Source organism: Eschrichtius robustus, chromosome 11 (genome assembly GCF_028021215.1).
Source record: "Eschrichtius robustus isolate mEscRob2 chromosome 11, mEscRob2.pri, whole genome shotgun sequence".
Classification (NCBI taxonomy): Eukaryota; Metazoa; Chordata; class Mammalia; order Artiodactyla; family Eschrichtiidae; genus Eschrichtius; species Eschrichtius robustus.
This window is the reverse complement of record NC_090834.1, coordinates 30,289,805-30,305,185: the sequence shown is the minus strand read 5'-3', so window position 1 is coordinate 30,305,185 and position 15,381 is coordinate 30,289,805. Positions and strand designations below refer to the sequence as shown.

General features: G+C 34.4%; 1 protein-coding gene across 2 annotated transcripts in view; it reads right to left on the bottom strand.

The window, feature by feature from the left end:
- Positions 1 to 1,889: 1,889 nt before the first annotated feature.
- The window catches only part of KBTBD3 (kelch repeat and BTB domain containing 3), a 49,405-nt gene continuing 35,913 nt past the window's right edge, over positions 1,890 to 15,381 (bottom strand). The window contains exons 2-4 of one of the 2 annotated variants that reach the window (XM_068555418.1): positions 10,140 to 10,284; positions 7,564 to 7,808; positions 1,890 to 3,620 (exon numbers count right to left, since the gene is read on the bottom strand). In XM_068555418.1, coding sequence (XP_068411519.1) covers positions 2,018 to 3,620; positions 7,564 to 7,784 — 1,824 coding nt within the window. In that variant the 5' untranslated portion in view covers positions 7,785 to 7,808; positions 10,140 to 10,284 and the 3' untranslated portion in view covers positions 1,890 to 2,017. The remainder of the gene's footprint in view (positions 3,621 to 7,563; positions 7,809 to 10,139; positions 10,285 to 15,381) is intronic. The other variant, XM_068555419.1, reaches the window with a different exon arrangement.

Genomic DNA, 15,381 nt, shown 5'->3' with positions numbered 1-15,381 from the left:
ACCCGCAGCAATTGTAGAAACTAAAGCAGAAAGCCTTGTGCATTAGAAAGTGTATTAAATCAAATGCACAGGGAGCCACCTAGGCCTTGATAACAAGGATATTTCTAGTAACATCAGAAATCAATGGCCAATGAGAAGAATGGTAGAAATCAAGATAAAATAATGAAACAAGATCAGGAAGGGATTCTATTTTGCTTTAGTTCCTTTCTGGAAATATTTGTTTATATACGCTTAAGTTAACAATTTAGTCCCCACTGTGTTATGGTCTTTCTCAAATAACTTGTTTCCAGAATGCCACGTAACACATAAAAGAAAGCCTCCATTGAATTTTCTTTTTTTCTTACACACACAGTACACACACAGAGGAAAGGGCAGAGCCAACTAAGGTAGGAAGCCACCAATTTTACAGAATACTTTTTATGCAACTGTCATCTGATTACAGACAATCCCTGATTTTGGAATTGCACGATAATTCAGTCTAATATTCTGTTCTATTTTTAAAAATATATTTGAAACTTATGATTGCAAAAATGTATATGGTAAAATAAAAGGACCTTCATTTAAGTATATTTCCACTTCTAAAGAATATGTACATTTACAACAGATTAACATTTACTACAGTGTGTGGGAAACTACATTTGATTCCACAGAAATACAATCTGCACATTACCTGAGATATAAGTCAGGGATCTTAAAACCTAAAATACCTATATCTGTGAAACTGATAAAGAAACATATCTTCTTACAAGGCAGAATCATCTTAGCTAAAAACAAGGATGATTAACACTCTTTCATTGTTTGGGTTAAAGATGATTAAACATCTAACAAGATGCAAGTTTCAAATACTACTATCAATACCAAAAGCCTAGTCATATTTTTAAATTTAGAAAATAATTCACTGTGAATAATTTACTGAAGTAGTAAACATACACAGCACTTTACAGCTGTTATATATCATCACAGAAAACTGATATGGTACTAATTTAAACGCTGAAATTTCTTATTATAACTCAAATTTGGACATGTAAAAGTTTAAGAAATGCCAACAAGAGTGGTCCACTAATCTAGAGGTCAGATTTTCTACATCCTCACTTACATTGGAAACTGGCAATGATACAGAAAAAGTATTTTAGGACTACGATCCCAGAAACCAAGAACTTCACTAAATGGGTTACATGTCAAGATAAACTCAGGTCAGGTATAACTTAGAACTGATTAATTAAATCAAAAATGTTAATTTACTGAGCTTGAGCCAGAAAATAAGGTATAATAACTGCTAAAAACTGAAACCAACTAACACTGAAAACTAATGGAATCAGCAAATTTTCAGACATTTCAGGAACTGTCAATGGCATTATGGCATTACAGCACAGTACATTATGCTCTTAACGAAGAGTCGAATCATGAAAAGAGTTAAGCCATGTTTCGTGTAGTTTAGAAGGCTGGGGAAATACACTGCATTTCAGAAAATGTTCTGACTAAAAAATGGTGAAAGAAAAGAAAGGGCTTAAAAGCAGCTAACCAGTGATCAGAATAAATAGGAATTCGACAACTCTTATACCTGTAGTAACAAGATAGGATTCTCACCTCTAATTTATTTTTCACTTCATATAATACAGAGTGTAAATAAATCATTTTTACCTAGAGAGATTTCTCCTGTCTTAACTGTATAATTCTGTGAAGTTTGATTTGTTTTTAACTAGTGTTTCATGGATAAAGTACTTTAAAAATCATAACATCAAAGCCTGAGTTTTATTTACATATGAAAATAGTAATATTCTAGACTCTCCAAGATTAAATTAAATACAATATAATTTTTGGTAAAATTTATCTTGCATTTTAAGTTTCTGGGAACTGCTAATTCATATATGGTATACATTCATAGTAATTATCTCATAGAAGGTGCATTTTATGTTATTAAGCTGTAAAGACCGTCTTAACAATAATTAAGGTTAATAAATTTACTGCAGGTTTCTAGAACTGCAATAGTTTTAGAATGTCTAATCACACACTATTTTTAGAAATGATTAGAAAACCATGGGTCCCTGTATTTATTAAACTGAATCACCTGGCAGTAAAATTCAGTTAAGGCTCTTGGCATTGGTGAAACTTCTTCCCACTCAGACCTGCTGCTGTGGTAGACCTGCACTTCATCTGTGATTTCATCTGGTGCATAATCACCACCTAATATATAAATTTTATCTTCAATTCCAACTGCACCTGCGTTGAAGCCTGCACATTCAAAAGACCCTTCACCCTTCCAAACACAAGTATCTGGACAAAAACTATAAACCTTATAAGTGGAAAGGTCACATATATACAGTGTGCAGTTTACTGGGACAGCTTTAATTAGTGTTGCATGAAAAAACTGCCCAAACTCTGCTACTAGTTCAGACCACTGATCAGTTGTAGCATTGTATTTAAAAAAGCAATCAAGTGATGGGTTAAAAGCATCTGTAATCTCTACCTCAGATCCAAGAACATAAATTACATTTTGGCATGCACTTGCTTCAGGATAGTATATGCCCCTGGGTAATGGGCTAACAGATATCCATTCTTTGGAAAGAGGGTTGTAAGATTCAACATCTAAGAGACTTCTAATGTCCTGGGATCCTCTAGTCTTTCCACCTATGACAAATAATCTGTTGAGAGCCATAACTGATGTATGCATGGTTCTTGGTGTTTTCATAGTTGATACCAGGAAAAAATCATTTTTGACCGGACAGTAGCACCAGGTTTGATCAGTGGCATCATGATATGACTCTGCAATATGAAGCCGAACTGTTCTACAACATGGCCCTTTGCAACCGCCTGTCAAGAATATTTTCTCCCCATAACTAGACAGACTAGATCCTGGCAAATCAATCAGGTGTGATTGTGGCAGTATCTTCCATGAATCACTTTTAATATTATAGCAAAATGTATATTGATCTTCTCCATTTTCCTCAGTTTTGTGAACAAATATGTATTTTTCAGTTGTGGATGGTCGAGCATCAGGGAAAAGTCCACCAGAACCTTGCACACACTTAATTGCATCTATGATTATGTCAAAACAGTTTGTGCTTTTGAGTAAACACTCTTCATTGAGTAGACAACCTTGAAGTGTCTCCTCAGATAACTGATATAATCTTACTTTTTTAATCAAATAAGGCAGATGCTTTTGCCTTGATTCTAAGTTATGTTTAGTCCAACTAAGGACAACTTTCAGTACAGTTTCTTCTTCAGGAACATTTAATTCATCTGATTCCAGACATTTTTGCAGTACTCCAAAATTCATCTCTAAGAAATCACTGGATTTAAATAATAAAGAAAAGTGATGCTGTACAAAGTATAAAGCATGATCAAACAAACGGGCAGAGCCATAGCTATCTGATATAGATAATAACTGTAAACAATTGACAAGATTAATACTTTTTATTAAAAAGTCACTGCAAGCTTTGGATAGGAAGGAAACTTGAAGAAATGATGACAACTGGAAGAACATTTCCACATTATCATCTGTTATCTTTGTTTTTCCAGTATAGGCATAATCAAGAAATGCTTTTACTGCTTTGGAGGACAAATTAGTAATGGTAACACTTCCACCATCTCTTTCTTTCATGTTTACTTCAAACATAGCCCTGCAAAAATGAAGAACACAGGAGAACAAATAAACAGGAATATTTTATTCCACGATAATTTTCAATATTACCTTAAAGAGGTTTCCTTTACTCTTAGGTTGATGTAAAATACATTTACAAAATACATTTTTAAAGCATCCTAATAAATTAATTTAATATCTATAATAGAGACCATATTATTTATCTGTAAAATATACATATTACATAACTCCCATATTGCAGAATATATACATTATAGCTGACCCACAGCAATGGATCCAAAGGCTACAAAAAGATTCAAATTTTGCATCTGATTTGATGTTCTTATATATTATTCATAAAATTAGGGTAAAATCTCTCTAATGGCTGAATTTATTTACTTATGGGTTAATTTAGTATCAACTCTGCAGGTGATAACTAAAATTACTTAAAATATATAAAAGCTTCTGGGTTTAGGATTTAAAAGTCTTTTTCAAAATAATTTTCAATTTGGCAGCAGTGAAATATGTAAAAGATGGAATACAGTGAGATATCAGATGTTTCCAATGACTCTGTCTGTGTGGGGAAATCCACCAAATAAGATAAACTTGAATACATGTCTAAAAACACATTTCATACAGCACTTTAGGAAAAAGGGAATATGATTTTATAAAACTAAACAACAGTGTACCACACCAAACTAAAAAGGCTAAAAATAAGCTTTTTGTAGAAATAGCCACTGAGAAATGGAGATGGGTCTCCAGATTTGAATAATTAGACCAGCTTGAAAGTTCTTCATAATAAGTTCTAATTTATCCCCATCTGGTAAAGCTGGTAGACTCTAAGGAAATAGGAAATTGTTTGGCTCAGTTTAAGCAAAAATATAAATTATTTGGAAATATTTAGGCAGGAGACTAAGATATATTTTACATTTGGCTTTGGTAAGAGCAATATTGCTGTCAATCCTTATATTAACTTCATATCCAGAGTTATTCATTTTTACACTTTAAACAAACCCATTATGATGGTTTTCAGTAGAACTGCAAATAAAGATAAAGATTAAAGAGGAAAGAGCTACAACAAAGAACTAAAGACTGCCAGTTGAACATTCATTAAGACTAAAGATCATCTGATTTTGGTCCTGGTTTAATACTGGTTTGTATTTGTTCCAGTATTGTCCAGGACACCTTTGTGAGCAGTGCCCAGGTGCCCAAGTACTCTGGGGGAAAACCAAACTTCATTATTAAAGTCTACTATAGAGAGTAACTAAAGCTACTACAGCACAAGTGTCCAACTGAAAAATATGAGGAGCATTCCAAATACAGAATACCCCTTAGGAAAAGGATGCTAACGCCCCTTTCTACTAGGGGTATTCAATACTTCTTAACACAATAACGAATAAATACAGTTACAAAAATTTATACATGTTACACATTATGCAGGATATTTCAATAATGTATATAAACTTAGAAACATTAACCTGTGGTGATAATTAGATTATTAAGATATCTATAGTCAGTTTAGGGTAATAATAAGAGCCTGGCCTCTAGAACAGGGCTGCCTGGGTGGGTATCTAGCCTATACCACTTATTAACTGTGTGACCTTGGGGAGGTTAACAACTTGATTGTGCTTCAAATTCTTCATCTGAAAATGGGGATACTAGTAGTACCTACTTCACTGAGTTGTGAGAGGAATAACTAAGTTAATTGATGCAAACTATTATTAATATCATTTTAAGAAAAAAAGTTTTCTAAAATCGTATGTATTTCTAATTTACCACCAGCTTCCACATTTTCTTTGAGAAGACACATGTAATATATTTCTATACTTCATCCTACTCACCTTTAAAGTATCCAGTTAACTTCTATCTCAAATTTACCATGTTATCATAAAGTGGTTACACAATATGTGTGATTCCTTTTGAATCTTGTCTCCAGTGACTTTATATTCAATCATAAGTTTTCATTTTCCAAAAATATTATAAAGGGCATTTACCATGCACTATGTAATTTTCTATTTTAATTTTATATACCCCAATATTCCTGTGAGTTTATATCCCAATACTCCAGTGAGTTTGATCATAACACAAAATGATGAATTAGTGGCCTTATCATACAACAGTGTAAATAACGTAGACTGTGTATCTACATTTGTACATATTTTTATGTGAACTATATACTGATTTAGTAAAATACTATATATAATAAAGGATCTAGGTCATTATAAAACTATCATTTGTTTACTTCAAAACAGATGCGAATTTTGAAAAACATGTTGTTTTAACAATAATTTTTAAAAATTGAAAGTAGATCCCTAAAAAGCTAGGAGTAGGCTGAACAAAAGTACTATGGACAAATATTATGTGCAAATACATTTAATTAATAAATAACTTCAACATAAAGAGTAGAGGACTGCCAGTTCAAATGCTTACATGAACTTCTTATTTTGTTAACATGAAAACTTCATGGGGAAATAAGACTGTGTGTTCATACCAAATTATTTCCATTTTTTGGCTAGGTTTGGAAATAATAATAATTGCAGCTAACATTAATTGAATGTAGTGGGCACTGACCTAATCATTAATATACATTATTTCATTCAACACTCATAATGACTCTATGAGTTAGGTCCTATTTTTATTATCTTAATTTTTTACAAATAAGGAAACTGAAGCCTGAAGAGGTTGTGTAACTTACCTAAGGTCACAAGCCTAGTTAAGTGGTGGAGCTGAGATTTAGATTTAGGGCATGTGCATTAAGAGGCCAAGTACTTAACCATTATACTGTACAGCTTCCTCTGATGAAGAGGTGATATGAAAGATAAGGGAGCAAGAAAGTTACTTGGAAGAAAAAGTGGATTAGAAGAGAGGTGGGAAAAAACTGGCGGAACCTGAGAGTGGGAGAGCATAAGAACAGTTAGGGCCCCAGTAGAGTCTGAAGAAGAATAACTTAGGATACATGAGAGAAGAAATGAAAAGAATACATGAAGACATATAGTCTAGTTAGGCAAAAGGCTAGTAAAAGTTGTAGCCCCCCTTGTCCCCAGTAAACTGTGATGCAGCACTGAGCCACTGCTCCCAAATTCAAAGCAGGAAACCCTACAGAAACAGGTGTTTTGTTAGAGTTAATTTAAACCCTGCTTACTTAGAATAAAAATTGTTTCTAAAACTGAACATAATGCAAAATACTGCAATTAGGATTTGAGTTTATTGCAGTATGACTAGGAGGGCTGAAGGTCAGGATGTCAGCAAGAGAGGTTTGTCTGTCTGATGAATAGGCCTCACAGGTATTACCTTGATACAGTTACCACAGTACTAAGGTCATGACCCTTAACCACTGTTAAGAATCAGAAACCCACTGTCATCACAGTGGATTCTTACAGTGTCATGACTAGGACATTCCTCGTAGGACGATCTACATGGGGAACCAAATTATATTCAGAATTAGAATCAGAACAAGCTGGGTGCTCTCCAGAAATGGTTCTGGAAGTACTTTTCCCTACTGTAGGACTATCTTGGCTAAAGAGAAGAGAAATTCTCTGCATTAGAGTATCTCTCTCCTGGACAATCCATGGGATATAATACATGACTGAAATGTATTTTCTTCTCAGTCTCCTCATTTTCTTTGAACTTGGCTTCCATTTTTGCTCAATCTGTCCTTTCCTCTTTTCCTAAATTATACAGTGCAGGGATCCCCCAAACAAAACTGATCCCAGATCAAAACAATTTTTTTCCAGAAAAATTCAAGGGACTAATGTTCCATAGAACTTCCCAATCCTAGCCTGGGAGGACCTGAGCTTTAAAAAAGGTACTCTTATATTTTCATATTAAAAAATCATTAGTTAATCTAGGTTCTAATTATCTTTTTTTAAGTATTAAAGATTACTGTTCCATGTTCTGTGGGGGGAAAATTGAGTACAGCCGTAAAAAATAACTTAATTAGTGGCATCATAAAATCTGAGGAATAAATAGACAAGGTAAAGTACCTGAAAAAGTCACTGCATGCTGCTAACACACAACGATGACATGGGATTATTTCATCTTTCATGATTATTTTGAAATCATAAAAGACATTTTGTTCTCGAAAATTCTGTAGTATACTTAAGATTTTCTGTCCATGATCTTCTGACACGAGGAAGTTGTTTTTCTTCTCAGATGGAATTCCATTACATGAGCCTTGTTGATTGAAATCATATGAATTATCCATAGCCACTTCCACCTGTTCTTCGAACTGGAATGAAAAAAACAAATCACTGATGTAACAGAGTCCTAATGAAATTTTCAGATCCAAAATTTGCCCTCTTAGTGTCAATCACAAAAAAATGCTCACTAAGAACAATCGTAATAGTAAATCGTGTCCTAAACACTTGTTTTCCTGACATTTAGCAATAAATTCTTCTTAAATTTTTATAAATATTGAGCTCACTGGAATAAAAAGTACATTATTAAGGGATAAAGTTCAAGGCTATATAACTGTGTTAAATAGCACAATTTATAAGTTGTATAAATAACTTATATAGGATCTGAGTACATGACTAGTCTTGTTATATGTAAGAGGTATTGCTTATATAGCAGTTATCATTTGAATATTTACCCAACACATCCCTCTCCCTCCCATCCATTTTCTTCTGGCAGCAAAGCAGATGTTTAAATGTTGATATTGAAGCATAGGTATATGTCTTCTGGGATTAGACTTTTAAAAGACAATTGACTGAAAAAGATCAGGGTATTAGATTGTATTAACTGGCTATGGCCTTTAGTAAGGAAGTAAAAGGCAAACATTGGTCCAAGTTGGCCTATTTGAAAGCAGGAAAAAATATGAGGTCAGAAATCCAAGATGCTTGAAGGCCAGATAACTGTGACCTTCCCAAACTGCTAATTTAGTTCTAAGCATAAAAGTTTACACCACAAAAAACAAGAAAGTAGGAAACAGAAAGAAAAGAAGATTGGGATCTAGGGGAGTCAGAAAAATAGGAAACCTTGATTCCTTAGCATACTTCTGTTCTGGTTATTTATTGCCTTGCAAATCACCCCAAAACTGAGTGGCTTAACACAACAGTTTATTATCTCTCATGGTTCTGCAGGTTTAGATGGAACTTCTTGCTTGTGGGTTTTCATATGGTTAGAGTCAGGTGGCAGCTCTGGCTGAAGTCACCTGAAGGCCTGATTGGGTTAGAGGTCCAATACAGCTTCTTCATTCACATTTCCTTCAAATGCGATGGATGGCTAGAACAGATAGGGCTTTCTCTCCCTCTCTTGATATACTCTCTCCATGTGACTAGCTTTATACTTCCTCATAGCATGGCAGTCTCAGGGTAGTTGGATTTCTTACATGGTGGCTGTGTTCTCCCAGAGGAGGTGTTTCAAGCCCAGGTGGAAGCCAGACACTGGAGAAGTAGTCTGAATGGTCCTACAGCATCAGTCAAAGCTTCATTCTAGGACTGAGACAATCTACTACTGTGTTGTCTAAAACAGTAACTGTGAGCCATGTATACCTATTTATATTTAAATTACTTAAAATTAAATAAAAATTAAAAATTTAGTTTCTTGGTTGGTCTAGCCATATTTTAAGCAGTGAGTAGCCATATGTAATATGATAGTTACTTTTATGTGTCAACTTGCTGGGTGACAGGTTACCCAGACACTTGGCTAAACACTATTTCTGGGTCTGTCTGTGAGGGTGTTTTTGGATGAGCTTAACATTTGAATCAGTAGACTGAGGAAAGCAGATTGTTTTCCTTAATGTGAGTGGGACTCATTGAATCCACTGAAGGCCTGAATAGAACAAAAGGCCCAGTAAGATAGAATTCTTTCTCTCTGCCACTGTCTTTGAGATGGAATATCAGACTTCTCCTGCCTTTGGACTAAAACTTGGATTGCAACTTTATTATTGGCTTTCCTGGACCAGTTTTCCGACTGCGGATCTTAGGACTGCTTAGCTTCCATAATAACATAAGCCAACTCCACACAGTAAATCAATCTCCCTATCTATCTATCTATCTATCTATCTATCTATCTATCTATCTCTCCTTCCAATTGGCTCTGTTTCTCTGGAGAACCCTAATACATGTGGCTAATGGCTATTATATTGTACACCACAAACATAGAATATTTTCATTATCACAGAAAGTTACTGACTAGCTGATGTACTATATGAAGAATAATGTGCCTGTATAAGAGTGTGTGTGCATGCACGCACAGGGGCCATTAATAGGATGTAATTCACAGTAGTATTGGAAAAATAAGTTACCTGCAGTAATTTGGTGAGCAGTGTTCTGAGTGACTAAGTAAATAGACATATTAAGAATGAGAGTGGGTGTCGTGGAGGGAAAAAAGGTAATGAGAGGCTTGGGAGCAGTTCTGAAGAAAAGTAAGGCAGAAAACAGTTGTATTAGTCAGAGTTCTTTAGAGAAATAGAACCAATGAACCAATAGGCTATATATTTGGCTATAAGCCTATTTGTTATATATATAACTACTGGTATATGTGTGGTGTGTGTGTACATATGTATATGTGTGCATATATAAATATATATGTATATACATATAAATAATTGGCTCACAAAATTATGGAGGTCCCAAGATTTGTGGCTGGCAAGTCGGAGACTCAGAACAACCAACGATGTAGTTTCAGTCTGAATCCAAAGGCCTGAGAACCAGGACAGCTGATGGTATAAGTTCTAGTCTGAAATCTGGCAGGCTGGAGACCTAGGAAGAGATGATTTTTCAGTTCAAGTCCAAAGGCAGGAAATGATAATGTTCCAGCTCCATCAGTCAGGTAGGTGAAGTTTCTTCTTACTCAGCTTTTTTGTTCTCTTCAGGTCTTCAATTGATTGGATAAGATCCACTCACATTAGAGTGGGCAATAATTTACTCAGTCTATCTACTCAAATGTTAATCTCATCCAGAAACAGCCTCACAGACACACCCAGAACAATGTTTGACCAAATGTCTGGGCACCCTGTGGCCTAGTCATCACAACAGTGCAAATCTTACTTAAGAATGTTAATAACATCTGATCTAGGATGAAAAAGAATATTTCAAGTTAGAGTGAGGTACAAAGATAATCATCACAACGTGCAAATCTTTACTTAAGAATGTTGAGGGAATTCCCTGGTGCTCCAGTGGTTAGGACTCTGCCCTTTCACTGCTGGGGCCTGGGTTTGATTCCTGGTAGAGGAACTAAGATCCTGCAAGATGTGTGGCACGGCCAAACAAAACAACAACAACAACAACAACAAAGAATGTTGATAACATCTGATCTAGGATGAAAAAGAATACCCCAGTAATTCCTCACCTCACAAGGCATACTTCTTAAGTCACCTGTAAAACTGTGTTTATAAAATTACATGTTTTTCCTCCTTTTCTAATAACTATAAAATCATATATCTTCCCAGGGGTATGATGTAATATGAATCAGAAGAAGGAGTAGGGCTTTAGAAGAGGATAGACTTGAGTTCCAATGCTGGCTCAGCAATATACTTGAGATATATTGGAGGCAAGTAACTTCTGATCTTTGATTCTCATTTTCTTCATTTGTAAAATAAGGATAAACTTTACCTATCTAGTTGTGTTGTTGAGAAGATTAAAAATAAAAAATAATTTAGCATTTACTATGTGCTAAATAAATGAAAGTTAGTACGAATTTTCTATTAGAAAGTTAACATAAAAGCCAAAGAAATCATTTAAATGACATTAATCAAAATGTTTACATTTAAAAGGTGGTAGGGGGAGGGACAGCAGAAACAGTTCTCTAATAATTCCTAGGGCTTAAGAGAAAAGCTGAACATAAGAGCTATCATTGCAAAGTAGTTTTATATGGAGTATCAGGATCAATGAAAAGAAGAGAGACAACTGGTGGAGACTTGAGCCAGCCTCCTCTTTCTGACTCCATAATGATAGAAAGGAATACTTAAAGGGACTAGCCAGGGAGTATTTATGCTACACAAAGGGTAGTATAACAGAGCAGGTAACCAGCGTGATCTACACTAGATAGACATGAGTTAGTGCTGTGCAAAGGATCAAAGCATCTTCTCAACAACACAATGAGGCCAGGGTGTTACTCCTGGTCTATTTCTCAAGTCTAGCAATGGGCTAGAGCATCAATAATCTGTAACAGCAATATAGAGTTTCTCCATGGCCTGCCTCAAAGAACCACAGAACTGGTTGAAAGACTCAGTCCTTATCACTTATACACTCACTGGAACTGCTCTGAATTCTCATCCATTTAAAGATATGTATTTAAATCCTTCTTTATTAGAGGAAGTTGGATGCTGAAGATGGAAAAATAAATTTATCTCCTATAAGCTTAGATTCTTTTGAGTTTTTAAAAGTTCCCTCAAAGTTTAGGATTATAGGTGTTGGCAAGGATATTTGATCCACATGGGACAATCTACAGCAGCAATTACTACCCTGACTTCCAAGCCATCTAATCAGGGAGAGATGAAGGAAACGATTTGGGTAGATACTGAATACTTGTTTCATAACACTTTCATTCTGTATGTGATTGATTATGTATGTGTGTGTATACATAAAATTTTTTTCTACAACTTAATTTTAAAATACATTTTTATTGGACATTTAAGGGTATCTCTACTTTCCAATTCTTTAATGTGGTCATAATTACCACTTGAAACTACCAAAATTTAAGTAGTATCATGTTGGTTTTCCCCCCCATAACTCTATTATTTTTCTATTTCTCATCTAGATGAACGGCCGCTACACTTCCCAAGCTAGACACTTGGAAGCCGTCTTTCACCAACCATATACATCCATTTTAAAACCGCTTCTCTCCATCCCTACTGCCATTCTTTTAGTTTAAGCTCTCATCATTCTCACTTGACTTGCCCAACAGCCTCAACACTGATCTTTCTTATTCTATAAACTTTTATTTAAAATCTTCTGGGTTTCAAACCTGTGCATACATTTGGGAATATAAAGGTAAATGAGGCACAGAATCCCTGCTCTTACAGGTTTATAGGCTAGTGTGGAAAGAAATAAGTAAACTGTATAAGGGTCATAATAGAGATATGAGCAGTGTTACGGAAGCATAGAGGAAGGACAACATTCAGACTTGCTTTCAGGGGTGGAAAGGACAAAACAGAGAGGGGAAGAGGATTGGGGAAGCCATCCTGATGAGTACAGTACTTGAGCTGTTAAAAAAAAAAAAAAGAAAAAAAGGAAAATGGTTACCAAAGGTGAGAAAGACATTTCCAAGAGAAAAAATTAAGTTATAAATGCAAAGGCATGGATAAGAGTTATTATGGCCCCTTTGGAGAAATACAAAGTTGAGGACAGGGGATAGGGTAAAAAAAGCTTAAGTAGTAAATAGGGAATGGCTCATGCAAAGTCTTACATACCATGCAAGGGGGCTTCGATTTCATTCTATAGGTAATGAGTAATATTTAGAAAACTTTTAAGGACTGGCATTATACCACTGGACTTACATTTTAGAAAGATCATTCTGCTAAGAATATAGCAGTGAGTAACAAAGATGTGGCTCCTATTCTCATGGAGCTTACTATCTAATGGGACAGATATGCATGTTCACTGGCATTGGTAATGAGAATATCAATTTTAAAAAATCCAAACACTTTTTAATGAAAAACAAATTTAATTTTGTTAAGCCACTGAGATGTAGTTATTACAACAAATAGGATTATCTTAATTGATGCATATTAATTTTAATCCCAGCAACTCAATAAGCACATTTATTAATCTAAATATTTATCTGTTGATTCTCTAGTGTTTTCTGCACAAAAAATTACATCATTTGTAAATATTAAGGTTGCTTTTCTTTCCTATTTTTTACCAATTTTATTTCTTTTTTTGTACTACAGTAGTAGCGAAGACCTCCTGTACAATGTTGAATAAAAGCAACATGGTTTGCAATACATTTAAATATCACTGTATGTGTATATATAATTTATACCTAATTATTTATACCAAGTTATAATACATGTGTAAATAATTTGGAACTTGGATTAAGTCAGTTACTGAGGCTTATAGTTCACAGATAAGAAGTGAACCCAATGATATATGTATATTGTAATTTTTATTTCTATAACTAGTAATGTAAGTAAAATGGCTTTATTTGAAATTTTCAAGCATCAGCTAATACATCAGCATTACACACAGGTATTCACTTTTGTAAAGTGGTTAAAAGTTAAAGCCCTCCATGTTTACTCTATGTAGAATGGTCAAGCAGAGAAGCTGAAATGTCCTATTTTGTCAATTTGGCTTGAGTGAATTTCTACATGGAGACTTTACTTAATCAACGATTATAAGCACTATCAAAGAGAAAGGGCACTGGAAAATATATGAAAAGGAAAGAGGGAACTGATCCACAAGACAACTAAAGCCATTGAAATTAATAAAAATCAATCAAGGAAAATAAGTAGAATTAGTAGAGAAGAGGGCCAAGGATGGAACACCAAGGATAACTAATCTTAAGGGATAGACAATTTAAGTTGAAGAATTATTTATGCAGCATCTGCTACATACCAGGTGATGGTCTACAAAAACTGAAAATATAATGGAAAATACAATTTGTAGTAGATACAGGTGAAAAAGTTCTACAGCTGAGAAAAAACTCACAAAGAACAGGGAAAGAAATGGAAGAAAATTAGAAAAGATGGTGGAAGCCAAAGGAAGAGAATTTCAAGAACGAAGTAGTTCCCATATTATCAAAAGCTGAGAGAGATTAGGTAAGGTAAGGACTGAAGTCATTGATGATTTGAGGGTGGGGTGGGGAGAGGCCAGATTACAGTGGTTTTAAGAGGGAATAAAATAAAAATTTATACAAAATTTGTTTGTTAAGTTCAGTGAGGTTGGGACTAGAGGGGTAATTCTAAGAAATATTGTTTTGCTTTAGATGGGAGAAATTTGAGCATGTTAATACACTGACAAAAAAGGGGAGATATGGAGGGAAATTTTTGATAATGATTACAACAATCTAAATTAAGCACTTACATCCCTATCAAAGCAAATCATTTTGGACCTTTAAAGCAATAAATCAGAGAACAATACTATATGGCAAAACTTTCATTTCTGTTAACAGGTAAACACTGATAAGCAAATGAATGGTTAGAGACTCAATTTTCATAGTTTATTTGTGATATAACAAACTTGAAAATATTAGAATTTATAATAAGTAATTTATACAGCTATTTCATTCAATGCTCATAATCCTTTAAGATTAGTATTAATAATGACTTTTTCAAAATGGGAAATTGAGGCTGAGATTAAACAATAAGGTGTAAGACACAAAACTAACAGAAACATGCTTGTTTCACTCAAAGTCCATGCTCTTTTCAATACTATTCTGACCCTGGATTTTAATATCAAATGAAAGCTCAGAAAGTAATTTTAGTTCTCAAAAGATCCAACCATAAATGTACTGGTCAAAACTTACCATGACAATTTAAGATCATTCTGAATAAGAAAGACATATATGACAAAAATAAGAGCTAACATTTATAGAGCCAGTACCATGTGTCAGGTACCGGGCCATGGGTCTCACATAGCATTTAATTTAATTCTTATAAATATTACTCCTATAAAAAATGAGACCTCTGCTTTAGTATAGTAGACCTACATTTCCCTGTTTCTCCTGCTAAGCACAACTAAAAACCCTGGACATATATAAAAATATATATCACAAACATACAGAGTCTGTAAGAAGTGGAGAGAAACAGGCAGGCTGGCTAGTGAACTTCAGACCCAAGGAACAAGACAGTGATGAGTTCCTTGGGTTTTATTTTTGCCTAATATATCATAGATAGTGAAGAAGCTGACAACACTGAA